Below are 26994 nucleotides of genomic sequence, written 5' to 3'. Positions count from 1 at the left end.
TTGAGCGTTTCGATGAGTCAAACTCTCCAACTGGCCTTCACTACTTATTTTAATGTATCAAGAATTCCCTTATTTGCGGTAAATACTAGATGGCACCATTTCAGAATAAAAAAAACAAAATCTAATCATTTGTGCTGAACATTGACTATATGATATGTTCAAACATAAAATATTTCAGTCTTTTTTACAGAGAGACAAAAAAAAGCATTAAAGAATGTAAATTAAATATAATCAGGCGTTTTAGGTCAAGACTGTCTCCATTAAGTAAGGCGTTTCCAATGAATTTGAAAATGCTGCACAGATTTCCTTTTCTTTTTTTTAACCAGACAACTTGATGAAAACATTGACAACCTGCACAAGCAAATGTCTTCACGTGAAGTTTCAATAAACATTAAATGGGTTGAAGTGACATAAAAAAAAACAGATATTGACTTCAGTTATAAAGGATGCTCTTTAAAACCTCAGAGGTAGAAAAGAGGTCCCATTTAAATCACAGCAAGTTGGAGAATTTAAGCCCAGAAGTTGAACACATTGACGTATTTCAAGGTACATATCACCTTCTGAGTCTGCTGGGAGACTGTCTCAGGTGTTCCTTCAAACAGATTTTTCTTTAAAATGATATCAAAATAGAAAAAAACAAAGCATCTAAGAGGGAAAACCGAACCTTCATTTGTACATGAAACTTAATAATTTGATCAATTTAACACATTTCCTTCCGTTAACAGTATAAAACATGTCTATTTTTTTAAAAGGGAGAACTAATGAATTCCATCTGCTTCCATGATAAACACGTTAAAGGCTGGTCTCGTGAAGGGCGGTTGCAGAAGGCTGAAGTTGGAAGTGACTTGTTTTTCTTACAATTACTCAACAAGGCAGAGGCAAGTCCTCACACGTCTGCGATTATGTATGATTATGGTCTGCATTCTCGAGATGCAACAAAGCAGCAACAAAAGGGAAGGGTGGGATCACGTGATCCGAACGGCTTCACTCATTCGTACCAGGACCGGAGCAGCAGAGGAGTCGGGCGAACGCAGACGAATGATGCCGGTTCTCGGCGCATCACAGAAGCTGGAATCCACACTTGTAAAGTCCAAGAGTTGCTTTTTTCCTTGTCCTCCATACATGTTAGCCAAATGAAGACCCTAGCTGGCACCTGGGGAGGCCTCGATGCCTCTGGGGAGGGCACCGTTCAGATCTAGAAGGCTGTCTATGCCCAGGTACCCCAGTAGGATCTCACTCCTCCTGTGGGAAAGCTTCAGGATGTCCTCAGCCAGACACTGCACTGAGGTGAAGCGGACCTTGTCGTGATCAAACATGTCCTTAAGGTACTGGACGATCTGTTGCTACAAGAGGGAATAAACACATTTTTTTTAGAATGATATGTCTCAAAGATTATATTTCACATATGTGACAGGACTTAGTGACATCTGCTGCTAAAAGCTGCAACCTACAAGTAGCTGAATGGATAGTATATACATATATACAGTATATATATATATATATATATTTATTCTATTTGCAATACAATAAGTGGGTAAGTATGTGAGGAATATTGCAGTTACTTACTTTGAAAATCGTGCAAACGTCACTCAGATGCTGACGAGGCCCCAAAAACCCAAACGCTAAGACCGGGCTAACATGTTCCGATATGGCATAAAAGTGGGAGATGAACCCATCCGGAACCTGTGGAAAAATCATGACAAGCACATGATGATAGTCTCACATGTTTATGTTAAGAAAACTTTAAACGTTCAATTGTAACTAACCATAAGAAGACGCCTTTTTGCTTTTAGGACAGACCAGCAAGCCGTTGCCAGAGCCTGACAAAAACACACAACTCTGTTATCGAACAAATCTCTCCTCAGCTGAATAAAATATATTGTTAATCATTGGCGAGACAAAAAAGGAAAATAAATTAACCTAAATTATGAACAATCTCTATCAAATGAAAAGTGCACTGTTATTGTGTTTTTTCCGTTTAGCTGATGCTATATTTTGTTTTATTTTACATATCTGTGCGCTTTCTGTTTAAATTGGAAATCCCCATTCTTAAGCAGTAAAATCAATAAAAAACAGCAATAGATCTTTTCGTGGTAATGCTTCATCCACTTACCGTCTCTTTAAAGCTGTCAGACAGCCAGCGGTTCCTCAGCACGGCCACGACAGAAGAGGGAGGGCACTCGAGATCTTCAAACGCATCCATTAGGATGAAATCTAACACAATGTCGAAAAAGTTCATGCACACCACCTGCAGAGAACACAGGAGGATGTCCATCATTTTTCTGAACAGTTTTATCCAAGACAGCGGCAGATATACAGTATCTCCCATTGAAATCATCTTTTGATCAATTTTAAAAGTGAGCAACAGCAGCTCATCAGAAATTCATCTTCAAGTTGGGGGTAGCTCTCTGTTTACACGCTCTCCTGCTAGCTTACCAGTGCAACAAAAAATGGCGAGCAATATTAGAGCTATCCAGCCTGATGCCAGCTCAGACAAGGAAAACAAATGAATCTACTTGTCTGCGTGTGGATTAATCAAAATGGAGCTTTTCTACGTCACAAATAATTTATTTTTTCAACATCTTTTTTTTCATCTGCTCCTAACTTACAACCATTTGAATCAAGAAATACTTAGAAAGGCAAATGTAAGATTTATTTTCTTTATAAATGCATTTCAAAAACACCAAAAACAATATTTTCATTGGAGTGGGTTTTTAAATACTAAAAAAATCTTAACATTTGCAAAGAAGTAAATGTTCTTTTTCACCCAGTTTTACTGTAAACAAGTGAAATATCTGAGCCTGCAGGAAAGTAACAAATGTTATTAAAGATTTAATAAGCAAAAAACAGCATTGTTTCTGCAGGAAAGCATTCATTCGAGTGTGTGAGAGTAGAACTCCGACAGCCAAACTGTTTGTCCTTTTATGTTAAAGTTATTTTGTGAGCAACACATTTTTCTGCTGCAGGTTAGAGAATATAAAACCAACTTTCTCAGCCACTGTCCATTTTACTGCTTTCATTAGGTAAGAAAGCATAGAACTTGAACAGAACTCACCCCTCGACCGTCCAGCTCCATCTTTGTAACGGGCCACGTTTCCTCCCTCTGAGTGTAAAGCAGCATGTCTTCATAGCTTTCCAGAAACGCTTTGGGGCTCTGGTTAAAAAAATAAATAAATCAACTGATGTCTAAGAAACAAGTATTTCTATCTATTTAAGATAAAACTGCATTCATTTATTGTCTCACCTTGTTTGCCTTTACCATCAACCCGACAATCATCTGCTTCCCGGTCTCCATAAAAAATGTGCGGTGACTTTCATCTAGCAAAAGGACCTGAAAGAAGAAAAAAAAAGTTGTATTTATTTATTATACTTGAAAAACAGTTTATGCTAGGAGATGTTTGAACCAGAGCCCAAAAAGCAGATGTACGGACGTAATAAAGGCAGAGAAAAGGATGCAGAAGACAGGATTAAATGTGGCTAAAAAATGAAACACTTTTATACCGAATGAAAGCACTTTAAAATGTTGCCTTCTTTCTTGGAGTTTTTTTGCCCGAGTACACAGCTGCAGAGTGATATTTGAATCAGCAAACTCGTCGTTCTGTTGAGCAAACACTTGTTTTTCCCTCTCCAAAAAATACAGTTCACACATACATCACAGTTAAAATGCATCCCGATAGCGATTACATTTAAAAGACAGGAAAATTCTTTATAATTTAGGTTTGAAACTTTGAACAAATGTCTTGCAAATGAGGTTTTTACACAAAGGACAGACCTGGAATGCTTGTCTCACACAGTGAAGCTTGGCGAGGAAGTCTTGGTCACCGTAACATTCAAGCAATTCAGTTCTATTAAAGAGAAAACGACATTTAAAAAACTAAACAACCTCTTTGACAAAAAAAATATAAGGACAAATTTGACCACTAGGAGGCAGAAGTCTCATATTTGAAAAAGTATTCAAATAATCACATGAAGCTTAGCTTCTTTAAGCACCAATCAGCATCATAATCACCTCAGAGATCTATACGGGACTTTGCCTTCATGGACCAGAGTTAAGGCTTCTTCATAAAGAGCTGCCGGCCTCATGGGCGGGTAGAGCTCGTCTAGAGTCATGTTATCAAAGATCTGCATCGAAAAACAAATATTTATTTTATAGGAATGCAATATCTAGCACAGCATGCATATGTAATCCCAAATCCTGGTGTAATATTATTGTAATCTGATCATCTTTAGAGCAGATGAATCACCTCTGCAGCTGAGAAAAAGGAGTCATCAGAGCTAACGGTGGTCGCGTCGTCATCTTGCAGTCTGTAGAAACTCTCCACTTGTGGCAGGATAAGAGTCCCTTCACTCTCTAAGAGAAAACATAACTATATGTGAACACAGGGTCCTCAAAATGACTCAGCAGTCCTTGACCTTTTTCACTTGAGTTATTTTACTTTTGACTGATAAAGTAAATAAAGACACAATCTTTACAGTCACAGTTTTCTCACCGAATTCTGCCAGCACACTGTCTGTAGGGATGCCGCTGCCGAAATCCTCCTGCAGGTGGTACGCCCTGTGCAGCAGCGTCTCCAGCTTCTCAGCTAACACTTTGTTATGTGTTTCAGCCTGAAACAAAGGGGAAAAAAAATTAATTTTGTGAAACTTTAAATCTTTAAGGTACACAAGTCAACGTTTGGCAACTAAACTTCAAATAGAATAGAATTTTTGTTGGAAAATTAAAGGGCCTATTTCATGCAAAATCAAGTTTTTTGAGCTTTTAGTGTGTTATAATGTTAATTCCTCATGAAAAATAACCCTAAAAAGGTATTTTGATCCATTCACGCATCTCTTTCCTCTACAATCATGGGTTCTGAGCTCTAGCCCCTCCCAACCCAAAAAAACAAGGGGGTCTTTACAATGACGTATACAGGTGAGGAACAGCCCCTTCCAGGAAGAGTCTGCGCTACCAGTTGCGCCCCAGGCTAACACAGACACCCATTTTTTGGCTGGGCTAGCGGTGTTCGGTAAAACGCTTTCATTTTATATGGACAATTTGCACATCCATCTTTGCAAAGTTCGGATGTCGTTTGTTTTCATGGGCGAAACACAGACGCTGCCATGGCCGGCTCTAGGTTGACATCATGAAATGGGCGGCACTCACATGGAGAAAAAAGGCGGAGCCTCAGAGATTGAGTCGTCTTACTTCCGGGTAGGAAAAGAGTTCATGAAAATAACTCATATTTCATAAATAATTTGTTTTTTAGTGTCCAAAAGATAAAATATTATCAAATTTATGGATATAGTTTACTCTGAAAGGCTAAAGAACAGCACGGAATAGGACTGATGGTCATTCTATGATTACCGTGGGAGATTCACTGCATGCCGCCCCCTGCAGGGCGAGGCTGTTGTTGCTGGAGGTTGACTGGGTGTGATGACGAATGTTAAGGGCTTGCTCCCATTTTCGTAGCGCTTCCTCAAACAGCTCCATCCCTAGTGGGGGGGAAGTAAAATGTCTTAAAATTAGTAAAAGCAGTAACTCTTATCATAAATATATGTGTGTTGTATTTGTCAGTTTTGGATATTTTTTGTAATTTGCTTCACAGGAGTTCAGATGCAAACAGAGTAAAAGGCCAGATTAAAGGAAACATTTATTATGCAACATTTAAATACAGAAATGTTGAAGTTTTGACAGTAAAATCAGATTTTTTTGAGAAAACAGAACATGATTTTGGCAATAAGATTAAAATGTAAAACTCAATGTAGACATTTGAAAAATAGCCTAAATATGCACTCAAATTAGGTTTTTCTACCCATAGATTATTAAAAATGTACTAATTTATTTTGCAGAGAACTTTAGAAAATTATTTAAAAAAAAACATTGTTCATTTGCTGTTGTTCCAGTCTGTTTTTGCAGAAACACAACCTCCTACTTTGTTGATCTTACACAATGACGCTTTTATTTTGTAATTTTTTTAGACCAAGATCCTACGTAATATTACCTACTGTTTGCTTTTTTGATTAAATAGAAAATGTCTTCTTATATCATCTCTTGAATATAAATATTAAAAAGGAAAAACAAAGTCAAAAGTTACTTTTCATTAAAGAATAATATAATTTTACTATGTATTTATATGACCTTTATTTATTCAGGCAGAACAGATTAAGAACAACGTTCATATTTACAACTGTGACCTGGAAAAAGGCAAGACCTTTAGAGAAAAAAAAGAAGTAACAAGAACAATAAACAATATAAACATAAAACTCTGTTTTATTATCCAATTAAAAGTGTGTTTTAATTTAAAAAGGTTTAACTTTACTCGCCAAGATTCTTGATCCAAATATCTTGTTATAAAGATGCTACTGGTGGGCTTTCATTGCTTTGATGACAAATATTTATTTGGCAAATGATGCCATAAATTGCCCAAAAGATTACACACAATAAATTTGAGATAAAACAAGTTAGAAACTAAAGCAAGACAAATTTAACTTGATGTTAATGAGAAGAAATAGTCCCAAACTTGATGGTTTTAGTCATTAAGTACCAGTTATTTAATCAAAAATCATGATAAATCTTTAAAAAATGTCTCAGTTGTTTATATTTAGATGCAGCTTATTTAAAATATGAGATGAGCTTTAGTTTGTATTTACTTGACAAATGCATCCAGAAATAAAGTCCTTCAACCTTCCTATTAGTCTAGTGCAGAATATCTAAGAAGATAACCACATTTTCAAACTTCTTAAGTTCAAGGACTGATATGGATTTAAAACAAAGTGGTTTTGATCTTAATGAATATTAATTTAAGAAATCTGAACTAATAGTCATTACTTACCCATCAAATACAGGTTTTCTGCGTTTGCATCTTCTACTGTCCCCGTTTCTTCCATCACCAACTGGGCCTCCAAGGGGGTGAGTGGATTAGCGGACTGGTTTGGAGAATTTGGGACTCGAGTCTACGAAAGAAATATCAGCAGTTTAAAACAGATGACCGTGAAACAAAAGGTATGCTCATTTGATGATAAACAGAAATAACTAAACTGACAGATGCCAGGCTATGTGAGGAGCTGGAGTGTTTGCTGGGAGCCAGGGAGGAAATACCACTCATGGTGTCGTTGCTACGGGAGCTGGGGCTCATCATTTGTCGACCAGTAAATGGACCTGAAACAAAAATGAAAGATGCTGGGAAAATGCACCCAGAAAAAGTCTAGCATTAGTGTACACACCTCTTTTTAACGATGATGGTCTTCCTGTCTTCAGCAGCGCTTCAGGTATTCCCACTACTCTCTGGCCTTCCTTCGCTTGTGCTGCCTGCTTCCTTTTTCTCCCTCGCCTTTTCAGCTGATGGGCAGTAAGAGCTAAAGCCACACTGCCGAGGGCTGTAGCAAACAGGACTTTCTTCAAACTTGGGGAAAGCTTTAGCTGGGAAAATATCGACTAGAAGAGGAAGAATGAGAATGAAATTAAAGTCTGTTTTTAATTACAAAATTAGTGCTTCATTTAATACTAACCTGCCCAAATGTGGAATACAGAAAGACTGGTATCTCAGCTACAGTCATAGCCAAAGCCTGGGCGATGGACACGCCCTCTGATTGTTTGAGAGACATGTCGAGATTGGAAAAGCCTCCAGGGAGAAGTTCTTCAAAGTCTTTCACATCAACCCAAAGTGAGAGTTCCCCTCAGCTGTTGGATTAAACACATTTTGCAGTCATCCACTCCTGGATGGGGATTTGGAGCCACATGCTCTAACAGATAATAGAAATGTGACCTTTTGATTTGTTTGTTAGCTGTTAAAATTATAACACCACAAAATAGCGAAAACAATAAAAATAAAAATAAAAAAAAGACAAATATAGTGGCTGGATTCATCAATCTCAAAGAGATATTTAGATATTTTGAATAAAACCTGCAAATAGTACAATGCAAATAGTTATGACTGTATTTTTTTATCTTTGCTCCTGCACAATCAAAGCTTGTAAAAACTTTTTTTTAATAATTCAATTTTTATTTAAAAAATAAAGAGATAAAACTAGAGTGGATCAGCCTGTATCTTTCACAAGATACTTTACCAACCAGTTATAACATTGAATGAAATACTGAAAATGTGTTTCAGACAAGAACCATTGACTGTATAAGAATAAGTTTTGTATTAGACTGTCTATGACAAGAACAGTATCTAAAACTAGATAAACAGCTAGCTGGGAATGCGTTGAACGAAAAGCTAGGTTTTCCTGCCGTTCGAGAACTCGAGGCCTTCAATTTACGCTATTGAAATCCTTTTTCATTTAGAATAAAGACAACATTTGGCTAACATATGTTTTTAAAACGTTCTTTTAGGGTAAATATCTAAATTAGCATCACTTAAGAACCCCCACTGTAAAACATGCTAATGCTAGCCCGCCTGGCCCAACACGATCTGTCAGTTAACATCATAGCATCACAAAGTCAGCCAGACGTGACTGTGGAGCTTTGAGCTGACAACTCACGGGCTTCGGCGACGGCTTTGTGTTCAGCTCACCTTACGTTCAACTAATAAGATAATCCTTCTCACATACCCGGAGCGCACAAGACGTCAGAGGACATTCCCGTGTCACCGTCAGGATAAGCCGCACTGTATGTTTTATTAAGGGGCGGGGCACTAGAAGCACGTACGTACTGACGTTAAAATTAACCAATCGTATTGTGTTTCTCTTCCAACTAACCAATCGGATGGACAAAGGGCGAGACAGTTTCTTAAAAAAAATCCCATTCATTTGGTTGCCATTGTTCTTCTCCAAAATAATAAAGATCTAATTAAAAATGCTAAAAGTTTCCAAGCTTGGTGAACACATTATAAGATAAATAAATAAAAATGCAAGTGTCATGTTTAGTAGAACCTCAAAATGTATTTTTAGATGGCATACTCAGTTTCAGTTTTCAGTTTATTTTGAACACTATTAAAACAATAAAACATTCAAACAGGAAACAAAAGAGTAACCAAAAGAACAAGTACACACATGATATAGTGTTCAAAAAGGGGTGGGAGGAAGTTAGAAAAACTTATTTAATCCCACCCTCTTAGCTAATTTAAATAATGCTACTCAAGCCTATTAACTTACTTTGTCTCAACAAAGGAAAAAGTCACAAAAAAAGAAAAACGGCATACACACATGGAGGAAAAAAAAAAAGACCCATATATATGTAAACACCCGTACACAAATGTATATACACGTATATGCCTGTACACTTACATATATGCACTAATCACTTTATACATATAAAATCTAATTTAGAAGATACATTGACACTGTTCAAAACTTTTACTTAAAAAATAAGGTTTATCTGGATGAATAAAAGCTTTAACATTTTTCATTTTTATGTTTGTTCTTACAATAAGACTAGAGAATAACAGGCTACATTTGTACATTTGGGGCATTCGTAATAAAATACTTTATTTAACAACACATTGAAAAAATATTCATGATAACAAAGTGATTATCTTTATAAAAGCATTAACTTACCAGTAAAAAATGTAGAAAAAAGTTATTTATAAATAATACAATATTTTTAATATTTTTTCTAATATCGCACTACATATATTATTATTATTATTTTATTTCAAAGCTTGAAGAATACAATAAAAACTTTTTTTTAAAATGCAATGTACTTTTTTATTATTATTATTAAATAATAATAATAATAATAAAGTCCACGAAGGAAGTATCGCATTATTAACATGTCCGGTTTGGGCAGATATCTTTCAAAATAAAAGCCATTTCACCTCTCAGATGAACTACGGTACCGCCATAGACTGTACATAAGAATAATTATTTTTACAGTCTATGGGTACCGCTCAATGAGTCATTGGTTCCACGTAAAATAATTTGTCCATTTATTTTTCTAAACATCGATGTAAAACATATTGGTCTTAATATTTCTAAAAGATTTAACTGTTTGCGTGTGGGTGTGTGTGTGTGTGTGTGTGTGTGTGTGTGTTTTACATTTATATTTGATGCTGACGGCAATTTTATTGTGAAAATAAAACCCGGATGCTGTTTGTTAGTTTCCTTTTTATGCGTCATGTAGCATTTTCGAAAAAGACATGGTTGAACAGTAAAACGATAGTTGATAATTGATGTAAACGTGCGGTAATACACAGTAATAATGAAAATAATGTATTTAATCAAAACAAAATTCACTTAGTACAAACAAGTGAGGCGAAACCTCAGCGTATGAATGTAAAGATGGCAGTCTCGCAGCTTCTTCTTCGTCCACGGACAAACAAGGCAGGTAAAAAAATGCCGGGGGGAAGCCAGGAAACATGAAAGCTCAGGTAGGAACAACTCGAGCCTCGGTGGAAAAGCCTCATTCGAAAACGCCAAGTTTTAACCGTCCTCGCGGCCTCTTTTCAGCCGCGCGTGCAGATGTTCCGGCGACGCTGGATCTGCCTGCTCTGCCTGAGCCTTCTGCTGCTGTTGTGGTTCGGACATTTGATCGTGCGGGACGCCGAGTATGGAACAGGGCAGAACACCGGGCTCAGAGGCTACAAGAGGATCCGCACTGATGGCAAATCCCAGGTGCGAGGAAGTATTTCTGCTCTGGCTTGCTATATATATAGTAATTTTTGCTTTCTTTTTAATTGCACCAGATGCTATACAAATATGCTCATAAGTGTCAACATTTTTAAAATCATAATGACAGCAGAAACTTCCCAACTCACCCTATTTAAAAGTTCATTTAAACTCTAGAGCTTTTTTGTTTGAACTGACTGTTTGAGATCTCCCCAAAGTGGCTCAATAATATTGAGGTATTGAGGCCACTTCAGAACCTTCACCTTGTTCTGTTGGAACCAATGAAAGGTCGCCTTGTGGTTTTGAAAGTACGCTGATAATAGGCATTCTCAGATCCTTGGATATCTTCTTCTATGTCTTTCTTGTTTTGTACAGTTCAGTCACCTTTTCCCATAGATCTTTTGACAGCTCCTTAGCTTCCCCCATGACTTGGATGCAAGGATCTGTAGGGAGTCCAGAAACTCCAAAACCTTTTGTGCCCACCCATGGATAACAGACAGACGAGTCCTAGGTGAAGATAGTTAACTTTAGCTGTCATTCAAACCCTTTTGAATCAGCTTGTGTGCATGATTTGAGAAAAAAATCATCGGGTATGTAAACTTATGAGCAAACCTGAATGCGTTGCAGACAGGATAGTTCACACTAGCCTTTTCTAATATGTGAAATATGCATAATATACGTGGGTAATTTTGCTCTTTCGTACATTATTAATTCTGTTTATTGAGCCAATTCTTGATTTAATTTAAGCTTTTGTTTTTGTTTTTCCTTCCTAATAGTTTCTGGACATTCACTGTGACAGCTGTGCCTTGGTCTCCAGCTCCGGTCAGATGCTTTATGCTAACGCTGGAGAGGAGATCGACCAAATCGGTTGCGTGATCCGCATGAACAACGCGCCCACCCGCGGGTTCGAGAAAGACGTGGGGGGCCGCACCAGTGTCCGGGTCGTTTCTCACACCAGCGTGCCCCTGCTCGTGAAAAACGAGCAGTATTACTTCCGGCAGGAAGCAGACACCACCTACGTCGTTTGGGGTCCTGAGAGGAACATGAGACAGGACGGCAAAGGACCCGTCTTTAACCTTCTCCTGAAAATGGCTGCCAAGTATCCAAAAGCCAAAATCTATGCCATAACTAGGGAGAAGATGGAAGACTGTGATAATGTGTTCCAGAATGAAACGGGGAAAAACAGGTACTGTTTTTAATGTTTCCAATTAAGAAATATTAGAGTTTAATTTGACTTTAAAGAACAATTGTTTAAAAACCTTTCTCTTTGTTCAAAAACAAAAAGTTTACTTTGCAGCTTAATTCAGAGTTAAAAGATAACAAGGGAGAAGAATAACTCTTTTTATATTATTATTTTTATTATTAAGGACATTTAATCTAACGTTTGCCATTTTTTGAGCCTGTCTGAACCTACAATTACAAAATCCATCAACCTAAAAGTTTCCCAGAAACCAGTGTGCATCGATGCTCGCTACATTTTCAAATATAGACCACAATGCATTGCATTCTTACAGTTTTTCATCTGAAAATAGTATGTAAATTTATTTATTTATTTATGAATCATTCAAGTTTTCATCATCAGAACACAATCTTAAATTAATAAATCCAAGTCTTTGTAAAATGTTCATATTTATGAGGTCTTTACTTTTGCAAATGTATGACATCATATTTCCCTTTAAAAATAAAAAAAAACAGTGAGTGTGTATCAGAATTACTTTAAAATCCAGGACACTGGACAAGTAACTGGCCATATCAAAAGTGTATGTTGTTCTTGTTCTTTGGTTTATTCATAGTGGTTTGGTTTGGCTTTATACTGCCACCTTGTGGTTGTAGTTGCAAATTACTCTTTGCTAATGTTTGCATAATTCCATATGAAACACAATTTTTATTTAATTTAACATTTCTTGTCCATCCAAGGTAGCTTTTTATGTGCAAAAAGAAGACAAATTTACAAAATAAGATATAAAAAAAATAGTGAAATAAGTAATCAGCAGGAATTTTTGGTTGGCAGTTATAGACGCAACAAAGTTTTCATATCAGAATCATCCTATCCTACTGTAAAAACCTTCATCTGGTTTTATCAACAAGTCTGGGGTTTCTGTCACGGCGCCCTGATGGTCGGAGTTTTTCTCTGAACTCTATCATTATAATAGGAATATGTGGAATGTTTTAGTTTTGATGCACGCTTCACAATTTGAAATAAAATGTTTTGGTCTTTTTGTTTTGAGACATCAAAAATGGACAGTATATTTGCCTTCTTGTAAGCCAGAGAAAATGTTTGATGTTTTTCTTTCTTGAATTAAATCAACAATTAAGTCATAGCATTTATGAAAATGTAGAACTAACAAATATTAATGATCAAATAGTGAATTTGGTTTAATTGAGCCACTTTGAACAAATGTTCAGTTAAAAAAAAACTAAATATTTTTGTCTCTTTTTGTCAGAAATGACAGGATTTTAAGTGAGGGCCAATAAATGAATAGCTACACAACACGGCCAAAAAAAGCTTCTAAAATTAACTATGTAAAAAGAAATCAGATTTAGATGCATTTCTAAATGCAGACTCAAAATCCTGACATTTGTTATGACTGTTTTATCATCTGGAAAACCAAAACCTTTATTTTTTTTTGAGACGCGTACACTCATTTTTTTTTAGTATTAAATAGTTACAATTTTCTAGATAGCAAACTATTCATGTGTTAATTTTTGTTCAACCATTTAATATCCTACCCTATGCAGCCACTATTATTGACTTAAACCCAAACTTAAGGTGTAATTTTACACAAAAAAGAGATTAAATAAAGGTTAAAGAAAAATAAAACCTCAAGTTTTATTTAAAGAAGCTCTGATCTGATTGGATTCCAATGATTGATCCTTGAGTATTTAAGCAAAAACTTTCTTGATGCTTTTGAGCGACAACCAATTTTACAGGAGAAAATTAATTTTCTGGGCCAAATGATAGAAGTAGTATTTGATTTTTTTCTTTTATATCTTTAATTTTTTTTGCATCAAAGCATTTGAACCAGTTGGATACTCAGATCTTGTGTAGTTTTATTTTGTTATACTTCTTTTACTTTTGAACTTTATTAATATGTTTGCATCAATGTAATGTCTAACTTTCAGTGTTAGCTTTACTTATTGGTCAAGAAAGTAGAAAAAGTGACGATTTGATTTTTTTTTTTTTTGAAAAATGGGTTTCTGATTACCTTTATTAACAAACCAACAGGAGGAAAACAGGAGCGTTCCTCAGCACTGGGTTCTTCACCATGATTCTGGCCATGGACATGTGTGACAGCATCACCGTGTTCGGAATGATCGACAACAACCACTGCAGGTGAGACAGCAGGTTTCCATCTCTGCTCCTTCAGAAAACCTTCACCTTCCCTTTTATTTATTCATTTATTGCTCCTCCCTGCAGTCGAGCCAATCGCAGTGTCGTTCCGTACCACTACTACGAGCAAAACCGAGTCAGCGAGTGCAGGATGTACCAAGTTCACGAGAGCACGCGGCGCGGCGGACACCGTTTCATCACTGAGAAGCTCATCTACGCCAGATGGGCAACGCGGCACAATATCCAGTTTAAACATCCATCCTGGAACCTTTGAGGGTCAAAGACTTTTATTACCTGCTTAGAAACACAACCATTAAAAAAGACTTTTACAGAGCTCATATTGAAGCTTACCAACGGCTAAAACAAAGTTTCTTTAGTCTCTGTGCCTTACTTTAACCTGCCTGTGTCATTTAAAGCTACAGTACTGCACCTTTATTCTTTTGATTCTGTTGTACAGGGCTGCTACTAGCATTTAATGTCTGGAATGTTAGCATGCTAATTCATCAAAGAATCAGCTGATAGATTCTCAGTGCTTGACTAAATTTTCTTTTATATGAGGCAGATTTAAATCCAGAACTTTAATGCATTTAGTATTTTTGTGTGGAAAATGTCATAACTCAACAGACTGAACGTGTGAGTGAAACAAGACATTTTATTTTTAGGGTAAAGGGCAAACTGTATAACGGGGTATTAGGGCAATCATAAAACATATAAAATAAAGTTGTAAAGTTATAAGAAACATTTACAAATTTGACTAAATGAAAGTGGTAGAATAATGAAAAGGAAATTTGGGAGTTTACAAGATCAATTTTTGCTTCAAATAGTTAAAGTTTTACAATGATAAACTCATGCCTTTTGGAAAATATCAAATTTAGCTTTTGAAATGTTCAAACAAAGACGTAATTTGATTAATTTATGTTGCAAACAATAAAATCAATAAAATTTTGACTTTATTTTCATATTTTGTGGTGGCCCTAATACTTTCACTTTTCTCATCTTCAAGTGTCCTTGATTTCTTTGCCTCCTAACATTTGAAAACAGCGTTGCCTTCTCAGTTACAACATCTCATTCAATCCAAAGAAATGTAACTGTATTTGCACTGGTGGTTTTGCTGCTGGAAGTAATCTGCGTCTGCGCTCCGCAAAACACAATTGTAAATGTCGACTTGAACCTGAACGACATTTTTTTGTGTTTGAAGGTAATTTAGAGACAAGCTCCCTTCTCCTTTGAGTTCAAAGCTCCCATTTACATCTGTGATTTTGACTTTAAATGATGTTAGATGAGCCAAAACTTAGAATACTAAAAGGAAGTGTGTCATTATTTGTTTTTTTAGCTAAATATCTTGCTGTATTGTTATGTATTTACAATAAACATCATCCAAAGATGAACCTCTAACTTTGTTGTGTTTTTGAGCATGATGTTGCAACAGTTACTCACCACAGACCTCCTGTAATTACTTTAAGATATGGTACATTTCTTCTAAACCTCCAATCTCCAAAGATTTCCAATTTAGAGGTCTTAATGGTCACCTATAGGGGACAAAATACCTTAAAAAAATCCAAGATTGATTTTTTTTTTAATTATTGTCCATAAAGGTGTAGGGAAAAAAAGCATTTGGTCAGTTCTGTTTGTCAATAACAGAGGTCAATTGCTTAGTGTAGGTCTTCAGTATGATTGTATGCGCTGTAGCTCATATTTTGGTCCATGCAGATCTTCTCAAGAGCTGTAATGCTTTTAGAGCAGTGTCTGGACAACGTTAATTTTAAAACTGCCTCCAAAGATTCTCTATTGGATTGAGGTTCAGAGACAGTTAGGCAACTCCAGAACCTTAAATTGTCTTTTAGGTAGCCCTTCCTTGGTTGCACGGGCGATATATTTGTGACATGAGGTTACCCAAAGCTTACTAATACTAACGTTATGTTGTCCTAGCTCTCTTCAGGTCATTGAAAAGTTCCCTTTGTGCAGTTCTTGGCTGTTTCCTTGCTATTCTTAAGATAATTTGTTCCCCACCAGGTGAGATTTTCCATGGAGGCCCAGGTGGAGATGATCAGTGATCCTGTATTCATTCCATTCTCTAATAATAGTTGGTCTATTCACATGATTGCTTATTTTATTGTATTCTAAATGTGCATCTTGTCCCCTGGTGCCCTTAGACAGCTCTTTGGTCGGTGGCTTTAGAAACCTCTTTGGTCGGTGCCCTTAGACAGCTCTATGATTGGTGCCCTTAGACATCACTTTGGGCGGTGCCCTTAGACAGCTCTTTGGTCTGTGCCCTTAGAAGGCTCTATGATTGGTGCCCTTAGACACCTCTTTGGTCTGTGCCTTTAGACATCTCTTTGGGCGGTGTCCTCAGATAGCACAAGAGCACCAGTCAGGTCCTCTTTATCAAATCAGGTGGAGCCAAAGCTGTGATATGATATGAGGGCTCTGTAGAGCAGGACCCTTTTGTTCAGCAAAATGATAAATACATTTTTATCTGTCATCCAGAAGTAAAACTGAAGTTAAGAAACTTCTGTTAGACAGTTTTATTTTTATTATAATAGCCAAAAAAAGTTATTAGAGTAGAGTTATTTTTATTCCCAAACCAATTCTTATTTCTAATGGATGGGGTTTATTTTTGTCTTGACAGAAACACTGCTGTGGTCATGTAGACTTCTTTATGGATCAAAATTTCTTAAATAAAATTTGTTATGAATCAGAATTTGCCACAATTCATAAGAAATAAGATTTTTTTTAATCACCAGGAGTCTCCTCCTATTTTTTTTTTTAAGAATCTGATCTATGGATGTAATGAAGATTTGCCAAGAGCTCATTGGCATCCTTTTAATAAACAGCATTTTTCATATACTTTACATTATGACGAATAATGCATGTGTAAATGAGCAGATGTCTCTTTATAACGTAAACATTTTAAAGCATAAAATAAAATTATTTATTTTTTCTTTTTCTCAGTGCATTTCTTGACTGGCCAGATTTCCTACATATTAAATAACATAAATATTAAACAGTTGTTTGTTTTTAATAAATAAAGATCTTATTTTTTGTTATCACTCTTGATTGAAACTTTTAAAGTGTAAAAAAAAGTAAGAGTCTATATCCAGTTCATGTCTTTGACTACACTGCAAAAAAATGCTACTCCACTTCATGGCATAAGATGAATATTTTTAAATACTCTTAAAAAATTGTTTTAATGAATGATTTGGTCGTTTTTCTAGGTGAAAACGGCGTAAGAGCTGGACAGGTGAAAGTTTTGCTGCTGCTCGGCTGCAGTCAGGAACCCGCCGTGACGTCACCCAGTGGCGCAGGAAGATGGGGGGGACGAGAAGAATGAGGGAACCGTCACGCGCGCGGACGGACGGACGCCTCAAACCGTCAAAAGCTGCACGGACGCGCACTGCCCTTCAAACACGCCGACACGTTTAAGAGCTACGCTTCAACAACAACCGGGTTTGTGCTGAAAAACGGAGAAAAATACGGGAAAAGAGAGAGAGAGCGAGAGAAACAGCAGCGACGGACGATAGACGGATGCGCAAGATGGTGTTTCTAACCTAATGTTGACATTTTCCGAGCTTTGACTGTCAGCGGCGTCCGGTGTGTAACGACATCTGAGCCTCTCTGATCGTTACATGTGTGTCCCCGTTAAGAACCGCGAACGCGCGGAAATTCAGGAAGCAAACGGCCTCATAAATGATTCCCGTGTTTCTCCTGTCAGGTGTGATGACGGACACGTTTGATCTGGAAGCATGGGGATCAAGCTCAGTGGAAAGGTAATTTATTTACAATTAAATTGTGTTTTAGAAAAGATTAAACCGATTCTTCAGGGAGTTAAAAGGAAAAGGTTTGATGTTGCACGAGGAAATACATGCACTCTGTTAGAACTATCATTTTGATTATCAAAGAAAACCTGAAAATATGTCAATTTAAATATTTATTCTATAGTTTCACCACAATTTCTTATTTAAATTATGTTTTTATGTGTTTTTCAATCGTTTGTTTATCCCCTTTTGCTTTAAACTACAAAATTTATTTGTAATTGTATTGAAAATGTTTAAATAAAATAAAATTCTGTATTTTTCAAAGCAAAAACAACTTATACTATCATATAAATATTTTATTACATATTTTTAAACAAACTTTAGTATTGTTGGATTTATAATTTTACATTTTTTATTATTATTTCTTTTGAGAAAACCTCATATAGTTTAATGACAGAGGTACTTTGGAGAAATATATAATCCTTTTTTGTTATCTTTAACATTTTATGACTGAAGAGATAAGTATTTTCTAACTAAACAACCATATATTGTTCCTTTACTTTATTATAACAAAAAATACTTGTGATTCTTAGTAAAAGTATAGAACAAGTGAACAAAAACAGAAAAATATGTTTGTTTTGACTTTCTCTACTATTAATCTAACATGGAATTCACACAAAGAACTAAGTAAATAAATTAAAAAATCAAAACTTCCTTTAGTTGTAACATGATCTTTGGACCTTTTAGTAAAACATTGACAACCAGGTTTGAATTTATTATACCTTGAAAGGTGCTATACAAATAAAGTTTCTTATTATTATATTATTACCATAATAATAGACATTCATTATTCTTGTTATTTATTCTTGTTATATAAAAAAATACTGGATAATTATATATTTTTGATATAATTCAAAACCAAGTCCACTGATTACAACAATAAAATAATAAAAATTTAGTGAGTTAAAAAAATAAAAGTGGGTCAAGTTTATTGTGATATTATTATATTTTTGTGTCATATTTTCCTAAAAATAAAGAAATGTCCTTTTCTTTTCAGGGTCAAAGAAGCCACAGTTTGGCCATCTTTGTTGCCATCCTCATTCTGATGATGCTCCTCATTCTTTACGGCTCCAACAACAGCCCGGAAGCCATCTACCCTCCCTTCCATGTGGCAGAAAACCACGCCCTCAAAACCACTGACCTCAAAAGGTGGAGTGGGAAGGACGACTATGTGCCACTCTACGGAAACAAAGTATGTCTCACAACAAACACTGTGAATTCTGGAGCTTCAGTGTGACCAGAAATGCACATTTTATTCACTCTGTTAAGTTTGCATTCAGAATCTGTAACGTTTGTAACAAGATATGTTCCTATAAATAGCAGAGAAGGGCTGGTGTCTATTATTGCTGCAGTGGGTAAATCCTCGCAGAATGTTTGGAGAATAAAAGTTTGACTCTCCTAATGTGTCAGGACTTAATGATAGTTTTGGAGTCTGAACTTTCCTCCCAAAAACAATTATCCCCTCAGGATTGACCTTTGTCGCGTTTTCTTGCTCTGTTATCGCCATTTTGGAAGCACACGACTCCACCTAACAAATTAAGTGAACAAACTTGACTGTAGAAAGATGATAAGCTTTTGTCGAGTTTGAGAATAACAGAAAAAAACACAAAAATGTAATACACTATGTGACAAATAGAAGGTTTGATTTAGTTTACCCAATTCTTGCAAAACTGTTAAGGCATCGGTACACGCTACACTACAGTTGCAATTTGCAGTTGTCCATTTATGGACCTTAAAAGTCATAGGCGAAATTTTTTTGCTGTAAATGTACGTATTTTTGTGACTTTAAATTGAGAAAGAAGTATTACATCTACGAGAAAAAAAGTTTTAAATTTACAAGCAAAAGTCATAAATTAACGAGGAAAAAAGTCATACATTTATGTGAAAAAGGTTGTAAATTTACAAGAATAAAAGTCATAAATTAGCAATAAAAGACCAAAATTGTCTGTTTATCAGAGCCGTCCTTAAAAATGAAAGATGTGGAGCATCTTGTTAAGCTTTATTTCCCTTTTTTTTTGTCAAAAACAACTAAATTATGAACCTTTTGATGACTCAAAATCAAATTATTATTATCAGTATATTGTACATAAATGAATTTTAATCTCGTACTGTTAATTTTTATTTTTGGTGGCCCAAATACTCCGTTGTACTTTTAAAATTATGAAAAAAAAGTTTTTAATATGTGTTGAAATGTGTTCAAAGGCAAATTAATTCATTGAATTTGGTAAAAACAAAAAAAATCAATAGAAATGTTTAATAGACATAATTCTTATAACTCCTGTATTTATTATTTATTTATTACACAATGAAGAGTTTATAATACAACAATCATCATGAGTAATATAAAAAATACAATAAAAAAAGGCATTCTGGGGAAACTAATCCATATTTTTTAACAGAAGACTGTTATACTAACATAATTTCATTCAATGTTGCATTTCAGGAAGTTTTGAGCTTTAATTTGAAAAAATTAAATATTTAATCGCACAATCATGTGACCTGTATTATATCTCATTTCTAAACTTCCTGGTTACACCAGTCTCTCTTTTTGTTTTTAAATATAATTTTAGATTGAAGTTAAAATTTAACTCCTCTTGCATCAAAAACGTCTTTTCTTTTTCTGCATTTCTTTCTGTAGACGTTTGTCATCGGTAAATATTTGCTCCTGAGCACTAAATGTTTACTTTTCCAGACTCTCAGCCTTCACTGTCACAACTGTGCTCTGATAACGAGCTCCAGCCACGTCCTCGGCACTCAAGCAGGAAATGAGATCGACCAAACCGAGTGCGTCATTCGCATGAACGACGCCCCCACCTCGGGGTACGGCTCTGATGTCGGGAACCGGACCACGCTGAGGGTCGTCGCTCACGCCAGCGTGTTCAGGGTGGTCCGAAGGCCCAACGATTTCCTTCAGAACCTGGGGAGTAACTCCACCATCATCTTCTGGGGACCGCCGAATAAGATCGGGAAGGACGCCAAAGGGACGCTCTACCGGCTGATCCAGAGGGTCAGCATGACTTACAGAAACTTGACTTTTTTCAGCATTTCGCCAAACAAGATGCGCAAATTTGATCATCTGTTTCAAAGAGAGACAGGACGAGATCGGTGAGTGTTAAAGACTCCGCTGTTGTCGTTTTAGAAAATATCACTTTTATTTTCTACGGATCTTTTTCTGTTTTTAAGGCAAAAATCTCATTCATGGTTGAGCACTGGCTGGTTCACAATGGTCATCGCCGTTGAACTATGTGACAACATCAAAGTATACGGGATGGTTCCGCCCAATTATTGTGGGTGAGTACAAGGATGGAGCTCCTGCTGTATAAAAAATGACAAACTGTTTCAGTCCATCACATCTCAAATCTTCCTCTAGAAAAAACAACGGAGCTAAGAAATTGCCGTACCACTACTACAAACCAAGAGGGGGTGACGAATGCGTGATGTACATACAGAACGAGGGCGGCCGACGAGGAAACCACCATCGCTTTATCACAGAGAAACAGGTGTTTGCACGCTGGGCCAAGCAGTACAACATCACATTTACGCATCCCAAATGGTGAGAGGAGGAACACCAGGACTAGAGGCGGAGCCTGACGCTCTATCAGAGCTAAACAAGTTGTGGGTGATTTTCAAAGATTAGAAAACGTTAAAAAATATCTACAAAAAGGGATTTTAAGAAGGCGGAAGGATGTTGGATCTTGCGCCAGTTTTTGTTTTTGCTGCGTTGTGGGAGCTGTTAGACAAAACAGTTTTGTAAATAGAAAAATAAATTTTAAGAATTTTCTACATATTTATATTATTTTTTATGATGTATGGACACATAATCGGTATATTATATCAGCAAGTACCTTTAATAGGATGTTAAGTGGCCTATGAATGCTTATTAATGTAGTTTTTAATTTGTAAGCACTCCATAGCAAAGATCCCATGATCCTACAGCCTGAGCCAGAATCCATACGATGTCTAGGTGTTGATTTGGGGAGCCCCCCCTCCCCAAAAGACACAGCAGCCGACCTTATAAAAGACATACAGCCGCTCATAGACGATCTCTTATTTCTGTGGTCCAAGTTTGTTCCTAGTGTTTCTCATTATTGTGACAGTCCCCTACTTCCTGTTCTTTTAATTCTACTTCCTGTGTTCCATCCTCTTCTTTTCATTGGCTGTTGATGAAGCACATTTGCTGCAGGATCAGTGTTTGAGTCCAATTGCAATCAGCTGGTTTTCCTTGTTTTTGTGCCAATGAGTTTTGCTAACAGCTATTGCAGAACCCAGAAAAGGATTGTGGGTAAAATCCAGCAGATGCACTGTAACGTACTCTGGGGCTATGTCCAAATTCCCTCGCTACTCCCTAGCTAAACCCTGACAGATTTTGACATGCGGGCCTATAAAAATGTGATTTTAAAAGCAATTCTAATACAATGCAAACTACTTTTTTTAATACACCAAATGATGGTGTCACCAATTTCTAAAAGTAAGAAGTAAAAAAAGCTCTACAGTGTCCTGATGATGAAAACTTGGAATATTTATAAAAATAAATCAAAATCTTTTTTTTTTTTTCAAATGACAAATCATTCAAGCACAATGCATTGTGGTCTATATTTGCCAGTCTAGTGACTATTGATGTACACAAGTTTTTCGCATAGACTTCTGGGAAATTTCCAGAGCGCTGAATTTCAGAATTGTTAATTCAGACACTCAGACAAAATAGCAAATGCCCAAAATAGTGATTAGTGAGGGAATTTGGATTTAATTTAACCCCTTCTTTTCTGCAATTATTTACAATAATATAAAAAGTATGTTTTGTTGTTATTTAGCAACATTCAGCGTGAAGGGGTTAAAAGCAAAAGTTGTTTCTTGGTGCCATAAACTGTAGTCCATCAGTGTCTAAAACTCTTAAGTTGGAGGCAAAAGTATATTTTGTTTGATACCGTGTTGCCTTTTACATTTACGTGTCGCACATGCCAACAGTCTACTGCTGTGATTTCGTTTGTGCTGAACAGAAAAAACCGTGGTGACTGTAGGACTCCATTATCACTATAAAGTAACTATTTTTGTGGATTTAAAAGCCGAGAATAATGACAGATATACACATTTCATAGCTGTGAAGCATAACTGACTCTCCTGTCAGTGAAACGCAGTTAGAAGCTCAAAACACAAAGCTAGCTGTAATGTTTTATAATGAAGGATCTGCATGGCTGTTGTATAAAAGATGCCTCTCTGTTAATTGCCACACAATGATTCACATTACCTCGACACAAATTGTACTTTGTACTATCAGATGCATGCAACTGGAATGAGACTGCATCATGAAGACAATCAGATGTTATTATTATTATTATAATCAGTCTGGAAGAAGCAGCAGAAGCTTTTCAACTAACCAACCCAGAAAAATGAAACTTTAAATTCAGAATCTCCACGTTACGTTTGTTCTCTTTGTGCTGCATTTAAGATTTCTGTGCTGGTTATTTAAAAACATGAAGTTTAAAGCATGTGGGTTTGTATTTGAAAGCATACACTTTGTGCAGATATGTAGAAACAGAGGGAATGTTAATCAACAGCATTGATCATTTATCAACCGAGTGCTTTAAAAACAAGATGATGTTCCAAAGTGCATATATGAATAATAAATTACTCCAACGAAATACTTGAGAGGAATGATTGTTTATTTACAGCTATTTTGTTTCACAGTTGATGGAAAAATATCTCAGAAAGCAGCTGCGATCTTCGGCTGCAACGTTGCCATAGAAATCAGGATGGCCTCCTGTTGATGACAGAAAGAGACGGTTTAGCAGCACAGCCGGAATTCAAGGAAAACTTCTTAAAAACACACTTTGATTGATCTGTTGTAAAAGCGTTCCCAGTGGTCTTTTAATTATAATTGTGCCGTTTTTAGCCAAAATAAAGCTGTTTTTTAGGACAAAGTTTCTACAGAGCGGATGGAGTTCATTAGAAATTTGCCTCAGAGTTGTGGGCGGGATCATTGGCGCAGAGCAACTCCGCCCCCTCACCGTTACTGAGAGCTAGTGTTCAGCACATTTTCTACATAACAAGTAAGCTCTTTTTTTCAACAATTTGAATAGAGAAATACTAAGAAATTCAATTTTGATCTTATTTTTTCACATTTGTCCTCCATTATAAAAAAAAGCTACAAGAACATCTTTAAAACTCCAAAAGCATGATTTTCGTCAGAATGGGTCTTTAAATAAAGTTTATTCTCACCTCGGTTCTGATCGTCCTGCTGCCCTGACCGGGACACGTGTTGAGATAAAGGTCAAATAAGAGACTGGGGTCAGTCACATCCAGGTTCTGGTCTGCATCAACGCTCGCTTCCAAACCATGAAGACCTCCAAAAACCACCAACAGATGCCTAGAGATGCACAGCAGTTCCTGGAGTTCAAACTGAAACAGAACCAGGTCGTCGCATCGGTTCTGATCTTACTTGAATGGCGACAGCGTGGTTTGTTCCACGGTGTTGCCTCTCTCCGAGGTTCCAACCGTCAGATCGTATCCTCCTTGATGGGGACCCTCAGTGAAAACTGCACCTGTGGTTACAGAAGCAAGCGGGGTGAGGGTTCTGACTCGGAAAGAAATCGGTTAAGATGGCGGTGAACCCACTGAGGCAAGAAGCAAGCCGGACCGTGTAACCCCAGTAGAGACCGGCTTCTGTTCTCGGCACATGTGGAGCCACAACAACTCCTTTGTAAAGTTTACTTTCTGAAGAGGAACAAAAAAGAAAAGGCACAAAGTTTCACTGATGATTTTCAAAATATCAAGTGTTGCAGCTGATTTATAATAAAAATAAAAATAAACTACCTTGATTCTGCGTCTTATTAAGCTTCACTGTGACTCGTAATCCCGACTGCAGTTGCTTATCAATGCGAACCTCCTAGAAAAACCAACAATTGGCACGAGTTTACAAATAAGCAGATAAAAACAGAGCTCTCTGTAGAGTTAGGCTCACTTTTCTCATCCCACAATTGACTAATGAGCCTTTTCCTGGTTTCGGCGGTCTGTTAAGAACGACACCTTCGCGATATTCCGACTCCTCGTCTATCCTCATGTGGTGAGGACTGTCCAGAGGATTTAACAAACCTAAAAACAAAAATATAATTCATTTTTTTCCTTTGAACTCATCTGCTTTTAAATTAGAATATTGTTCTTTTTCCAGAAACATACCTGCGTATTGTAAATCTTTATGGACTGGGAAAAACCATTTGCGAAGATACCTGATCAAGGGAAGTTAATCTGGGATTTCAATAAGAACATACAAAACTACAGATGACACTGATGGATTTCTGCACTTACTGTGGACATTCAACATACTGAAGAATTCGTGCGAGCTGAATACAAGCTTGCCCCTTTTTCCCGACGCCTTTAAAATCTCCTTCAACACTTCTGTGTGACAGAAAAAAAACGTTTCAGCTTCCTGGATGTTTCAGATGTTCAGACTCTCATGTGGAGACTTACTTTACATCCTCGTCTTGCTCATCAAAGACGATGATTTCATCCACACAAAACACGGCGCAAGCTCGGGCGATCTGTCCCGCCAAGTACGTGCGGAGTTCGGGGGACTGAGCGTTGTCAAGGACAGACCCTGGTAGCGCCACACTCACTGTGTAAGCCCGACCTCAAGAAAACAGACAGTTTTACTTCCCAAAGAGACCTGGATCACACTATACAATGATTAGGTTATTACCTTTGTTGTTTTGGCTTTCTTCCTGTTTGCTGTTCTCTGCAGAATCTTGTTGTTGCTCCTTTTCCAACTTTTTTATGAGTTTGGCCATTTTACGCTTCTTTTTACTCTCCTTGACTGTTATTGAGGAATGAGATCATTAAGAAACATGCTGTGTGTAAAGTATGAATTCTGTAATCAGACACTAGTTTAAATCAATCATTGTTTTGCGGTCAAATCTACACGTTTTGAATTTCATTTGCATAGGAAGAACATTTTTTTTCTAATAATTCTGTATTAGGCTTCTAGCAAGAAAAGAAAAAAAAAGTTGTTTAGTGTTAGTGTGCACATCAAAAAGTATATGGTATTTAAAAAAAAAGCAAAAAAACAAAAAAAAAATGGGGACATTAAAGCATTATTAAAGTTGGATACAAAAGAATAAAAACAAAACAAAATACTCATTGTAAGCTATTCTTCATTCTGCCATTCTCATCACATTGTTGGATTTTTCTAAGTTAATCGGTTTTGTGCTTATAAGTCATAATTAAGAGGTTTAAAAAATAAAAATAAAATAAAGCTCTAAAATTTTGTGGGGGTCTTTTCTTCAAGACAAAGAGCATTTTTAATTTTATTATTCATTGTTTACATCAATACTTTTTCATATTTACTTTTATATCTGTCCATTTTTTTATCTTTTCATCAATGTGCATAAAATATAAAAAAGAAAAAGAAGCTGTAATGCTAAAGATTTCTTTTTTAATCAAATGGTACACATAAATTAAAACGTGAACGAAAAAAGTCAGAAATAAAAATAACACATTATTGCTAAGTTATAACAAAATTATTATCTTAACTATGTTTAATGATACAAGGCAATGCCTACTTGTTTTAAGTCATTTAATTTAGCATTTGGTAAACCTAATTGTTTTTATTATTATTTAACTAGCAGCAAATACAGTTTTTACTCATCGCAGCTAAAAATTGTTAGCTTGTTTTCCATTAGCAGAGAGCTTCACTCACGTTCGTTCTTTCTTTTCCTCCAGCAAATCTTTTCTTCAGGCTGTAAGAAATACCACGTTCATCATCGCAGCTCACAGACACTCTGACGGGTATAAAAACACAGTAATTGTACCTTAAAAGCCCCAGGTTTGGGGGTTTTTGGTGTTCCGTTCAGCGACATGTTCCCGAGCGCGTGCGACTTATTTACTTCCGGGTTGACCTTTCGCATTTGAACATTTCTTTAAAGAGATATTACACTAAAAAAATAAAAGACACTTGCTTTCCACCAGAAGAAGATGTATATTTGATAACAATATCATGAAATAGTACACAGTGTCGGGACAAAACCAATCAGTGTCAGATATCACAATAAAGTGCTATGTTGACATATTTTTTAACCTAAACCTTTATTTATAAAATACCAGAAACAAAGTTCACAGCCCATTTTTAAGAAAATTTGCATAAATATTTGCTTACTGTCATTTCAAATATGTCATCTTATTTTTTGTCATTCAAAATTATATATTTCATTGTATTTTACTGATTTGAATGATAAAAATGACGATTTGAACGAAAAAACGTTTTTTATTATTATTATTAAAATATCCTTGATCGGGTCACTGCAAACAATAGAATATCATGCTACGGGTCTT

At 36.2% G+C, this 26994-nt stretch overlaps 4 protein-coding genes across 11 annotated transcripts; 2 read left to right on the top strand and 2 right to left on the bottom strand.

Moving 5' to 3' along the window:
• Window positions 1–31: 31 nt before the first annotated feature.
• miga2 (mitoguardin 2) lies at window positions 32–8617 on the bottom strand. Of its 3 annotated transcripts, none has more exons than XM_024299777.2 (16): window positions 8533–8617; window positions 7489–7660; window positions 7204–7414; window positions 7023–7138; window positions 6813–6933; window positions 5345–5472; window positions 4491–4608; window positions 4245–4351; window positions 4010–4122; window positions 3773–3845; window positions 3245–3331; window positions 3056–3154; window positions 2114–2248; window positions 1767–1820; window positions 1567–1683; window positions 32–1343 (listed from the first exon to the last, which is right to left on the bottom strand). In XM_024299777.2, the coding sequence occupies exons 2-16, from the start codon at window positions 7582–7584 to the stop codon at window positions 1143–1145; spliced, it is 1776 nt and encodes a 591-aa protein (XP_024155545.1). In that variant the 5' UTR covers window positions 7585–7660; window positions 8533–8617; the 3' UTR covers window positions 32–1142. The 3 variants fall into 3 exon arrangements, with proteins under 3 accessions (XP_024155545.1, XP_024155546.1, XP_036070355.1); XM_024299778.2 differs by having other exon boundaries at window positions 8496–8615; XM_036214462.1 differs by having other exon boundaries at window positions 8464–8596.
• A 1391-nt stretch (window positions 8618–10008) lies between these two features.
• Window positions 10009–15257, top strand: st6galnac4 (ST6 (alpha-N-acetyl-neuraminyl-2,3-beta-galactosyl-1,3)-N-acetylgalactosaminide alpha-2,6-sialyltransferase 4). Of its 2 annotated transcripts, none has more exons than XM_036214461.1 (5): window positions 10009–10289; window positions 10381–10533; window positions 11304–11713; window positions 13754–13861; window positions 13946–15257. In XM_036214461.1, the coding sequence occupies exons 1-5, from the start codon at window positions 10278–10280 to the stop codon at window positions 14130–14132; spliced, it is 870 nt and encodes a 289-aa protein (XP_036070354.1). In that variant the 5' UTR covers window positions 10009–10277; the 3' UTR covers window positions 14133–15257. The 2 variants fall into 2 exon arrangements, with proteins under 2 accessions (XP_036070354.1, XP_024155702.1); XM_024299934.2 differs by having other exon boundaries at window positions 10010–10289; window positions 10369–10533.
• A 1892-nt stretch (window positions 15258–17149) lies between these two features.
• Window positions 17150–23513, top strand: st6galnac6 (ST6 (alpha-N-acetyl-neuraminyl-2,3-beta-galactosyl-1,3)-N-acetylgalactosaminide alpha-2,6-sialyltransferase 6). Of its 5 annotated transcripts, none has more exons than XM_036214460.1 (6): window positions 17150–17625; window positions 18671–18865; window positions 20366–20778; window positions 20857–20964; window positions 21044–21173; window positions 23359–23513. In XM_036214460.1, exons 1-6 carry the CDS (start codon window positions 17602–17604, stop codon window positions 23413–23415), a joined length of 927 nt encoding a protein of 308 aa, XP_036070353.1. In that variant the 5' UTR covers window positions 17150–17601; the 3' UTR covers window positions 23416–23513. The 5 variants fall into 5 exon arrangements, with proteins under 5 accessions (XP_036070353.1, XP_024155186.1, XP_024155188.1 ...); XM_024299418.2 differs by lacking the exon at window positions 23359–23513 and having other exon boundaries at window positions 17151–17449; window positions 17571–17625; window positions 21044–23314; XM_024299420.2 differs by lacking the exon at window positions 23359–23513 and having other exon boundaries at window positions 17151–17486; window positions 17571–17625; window positions 21044–23314.
• On the bottom strand, window positions 23313–26910 carry spout1 (SPOUT domain containing methyltransferase 1). The gene is made up of 12 exons (XM_024299417.2): window positions 26475–26910; window positions 26363–26402; window positions 25367–25480; window positions 25138–25297; window positions 24976–25065; window positions 24847–24896; window positions 24632–24762; window positions 24484–24556; window positions 24286–24384; window positions 24110–24212; window positions 23890–24037; window positions 23313–23431 (listed from the first exon to the last, which is right to left on the bottom strand). The coding sequence occupies exons 1-12, from the start codon at window positions 26568–26570 to the stop codon at window positions 23375–23377; spliced, it is 1161 nt and encodes a 386-aa protein (XP_024155185.1). The 5' UTR covers window positions 26571–26910; the 3' UTR covers window positions 23313–23374.
• Between the last annotated feature and the right edge of the window lie 84 nt (window positions 26911–26994).

This window comes from Oryzias melastigma, linkage group LG12 (assembly GCF_002922805.2).
Source record: "Oryzias melastigma strain HK-1 linkage group LG12, ASM292280v2, whole genome shotgun sequence".
Lineage (NCBI taxonomy): Eukaryota > Metazoa > Chordata > Actinopteri > Beloniformes > Adrianichthyidae > Oryzias > Oryzias melastigma.
Note: the sequence above shows the minus strand (reverse complement) of the source record. Positions and strands in the feature narration are given on the sequence as shown.

Excerpts from the sequence above, each read along its gene's own strand:
- miga2 (XM_024299777.2), bottom strand. The coding sequence starts at position 7,584 with ATGTCTCTCAAACAATCAGAGGGCGTGTCCATCGCCCAGGCTTTGGCT. Across the intron at positions 7,415-7,488 it reads TGTATTCCACATTTGGGCAG|TCGATATTTTCCCAGCTAAA; the intron begins GTTAGTATTAAA and ends TTCCTCTTCTAG. Across the intron at positions 4,609-5,344 it reads CATGCAGTGAATCTCCCACG|GCTGAAACACATAACAAAGT; the intron begins GTAATCATAGAA and ends CCTTTGTTTCAG.
- st6galnac4 (XM_024299934.2), top strand. Across the intron at positions 10,534-11,303 it reads GCACTGATGGCAAATCCCAG|TTTCTGGACATTCACTGTGA; the intron begins GTGCGAGGAAGT and ends CCTTCCTAATAG. Across the intron at positions 11,714-13,753 it reads AATGAAACGGGGAAAAACAG|GAGGAAAACAGGAGCGTTCC; the intron begins GTACTGTTTTTA and ends ACAAACCAACAG.
- st6galnac6 (XM_036214460.1), top strand. The coding sequence starts at position 17,602 with ATGGGGATCAAGCTCAGTGGAAAG. Across the intron at positions 17,626-18,670 it reads GGATCAAGCTCAGTGGAAAG|GGTCAAAGAAGCCACAGTTT; the intron begins GTAATTTATTTA and ends TTTTCTTTTCAG. Across the intron at positions 20,779-20,856 it reads AGAGAGACAGGACGAGATCG|GCAAAAATCTCATTCATGGT; the intron begins GTGAGTGTTAAA and ends TCTGTTTTTAAG.
- spout1 (XM_024299417.2), bottom strand. The coding sequence starts at position 26,570 with ATGCGAAAGGTCAACCCGGAAGTAAATAAGTCGCACGCGCTCGGGAAC. Across the intron at positions 24,897-24,975 it reads CAGTATGTTGAATGTCCACA|GTATCTTCGCAAATGGTTTT; the intron begins GTAAGTGCAGAA and ends TCCCTTGATCAG. Across the intron at positions 24,213-24,285 it reads CCGGCTTGCTTCTTGCCTCA|GTGCAGTTTTCACTGAGGGT; the intron begins GTGGGTTCACCG and ends CTGTAACCACAG.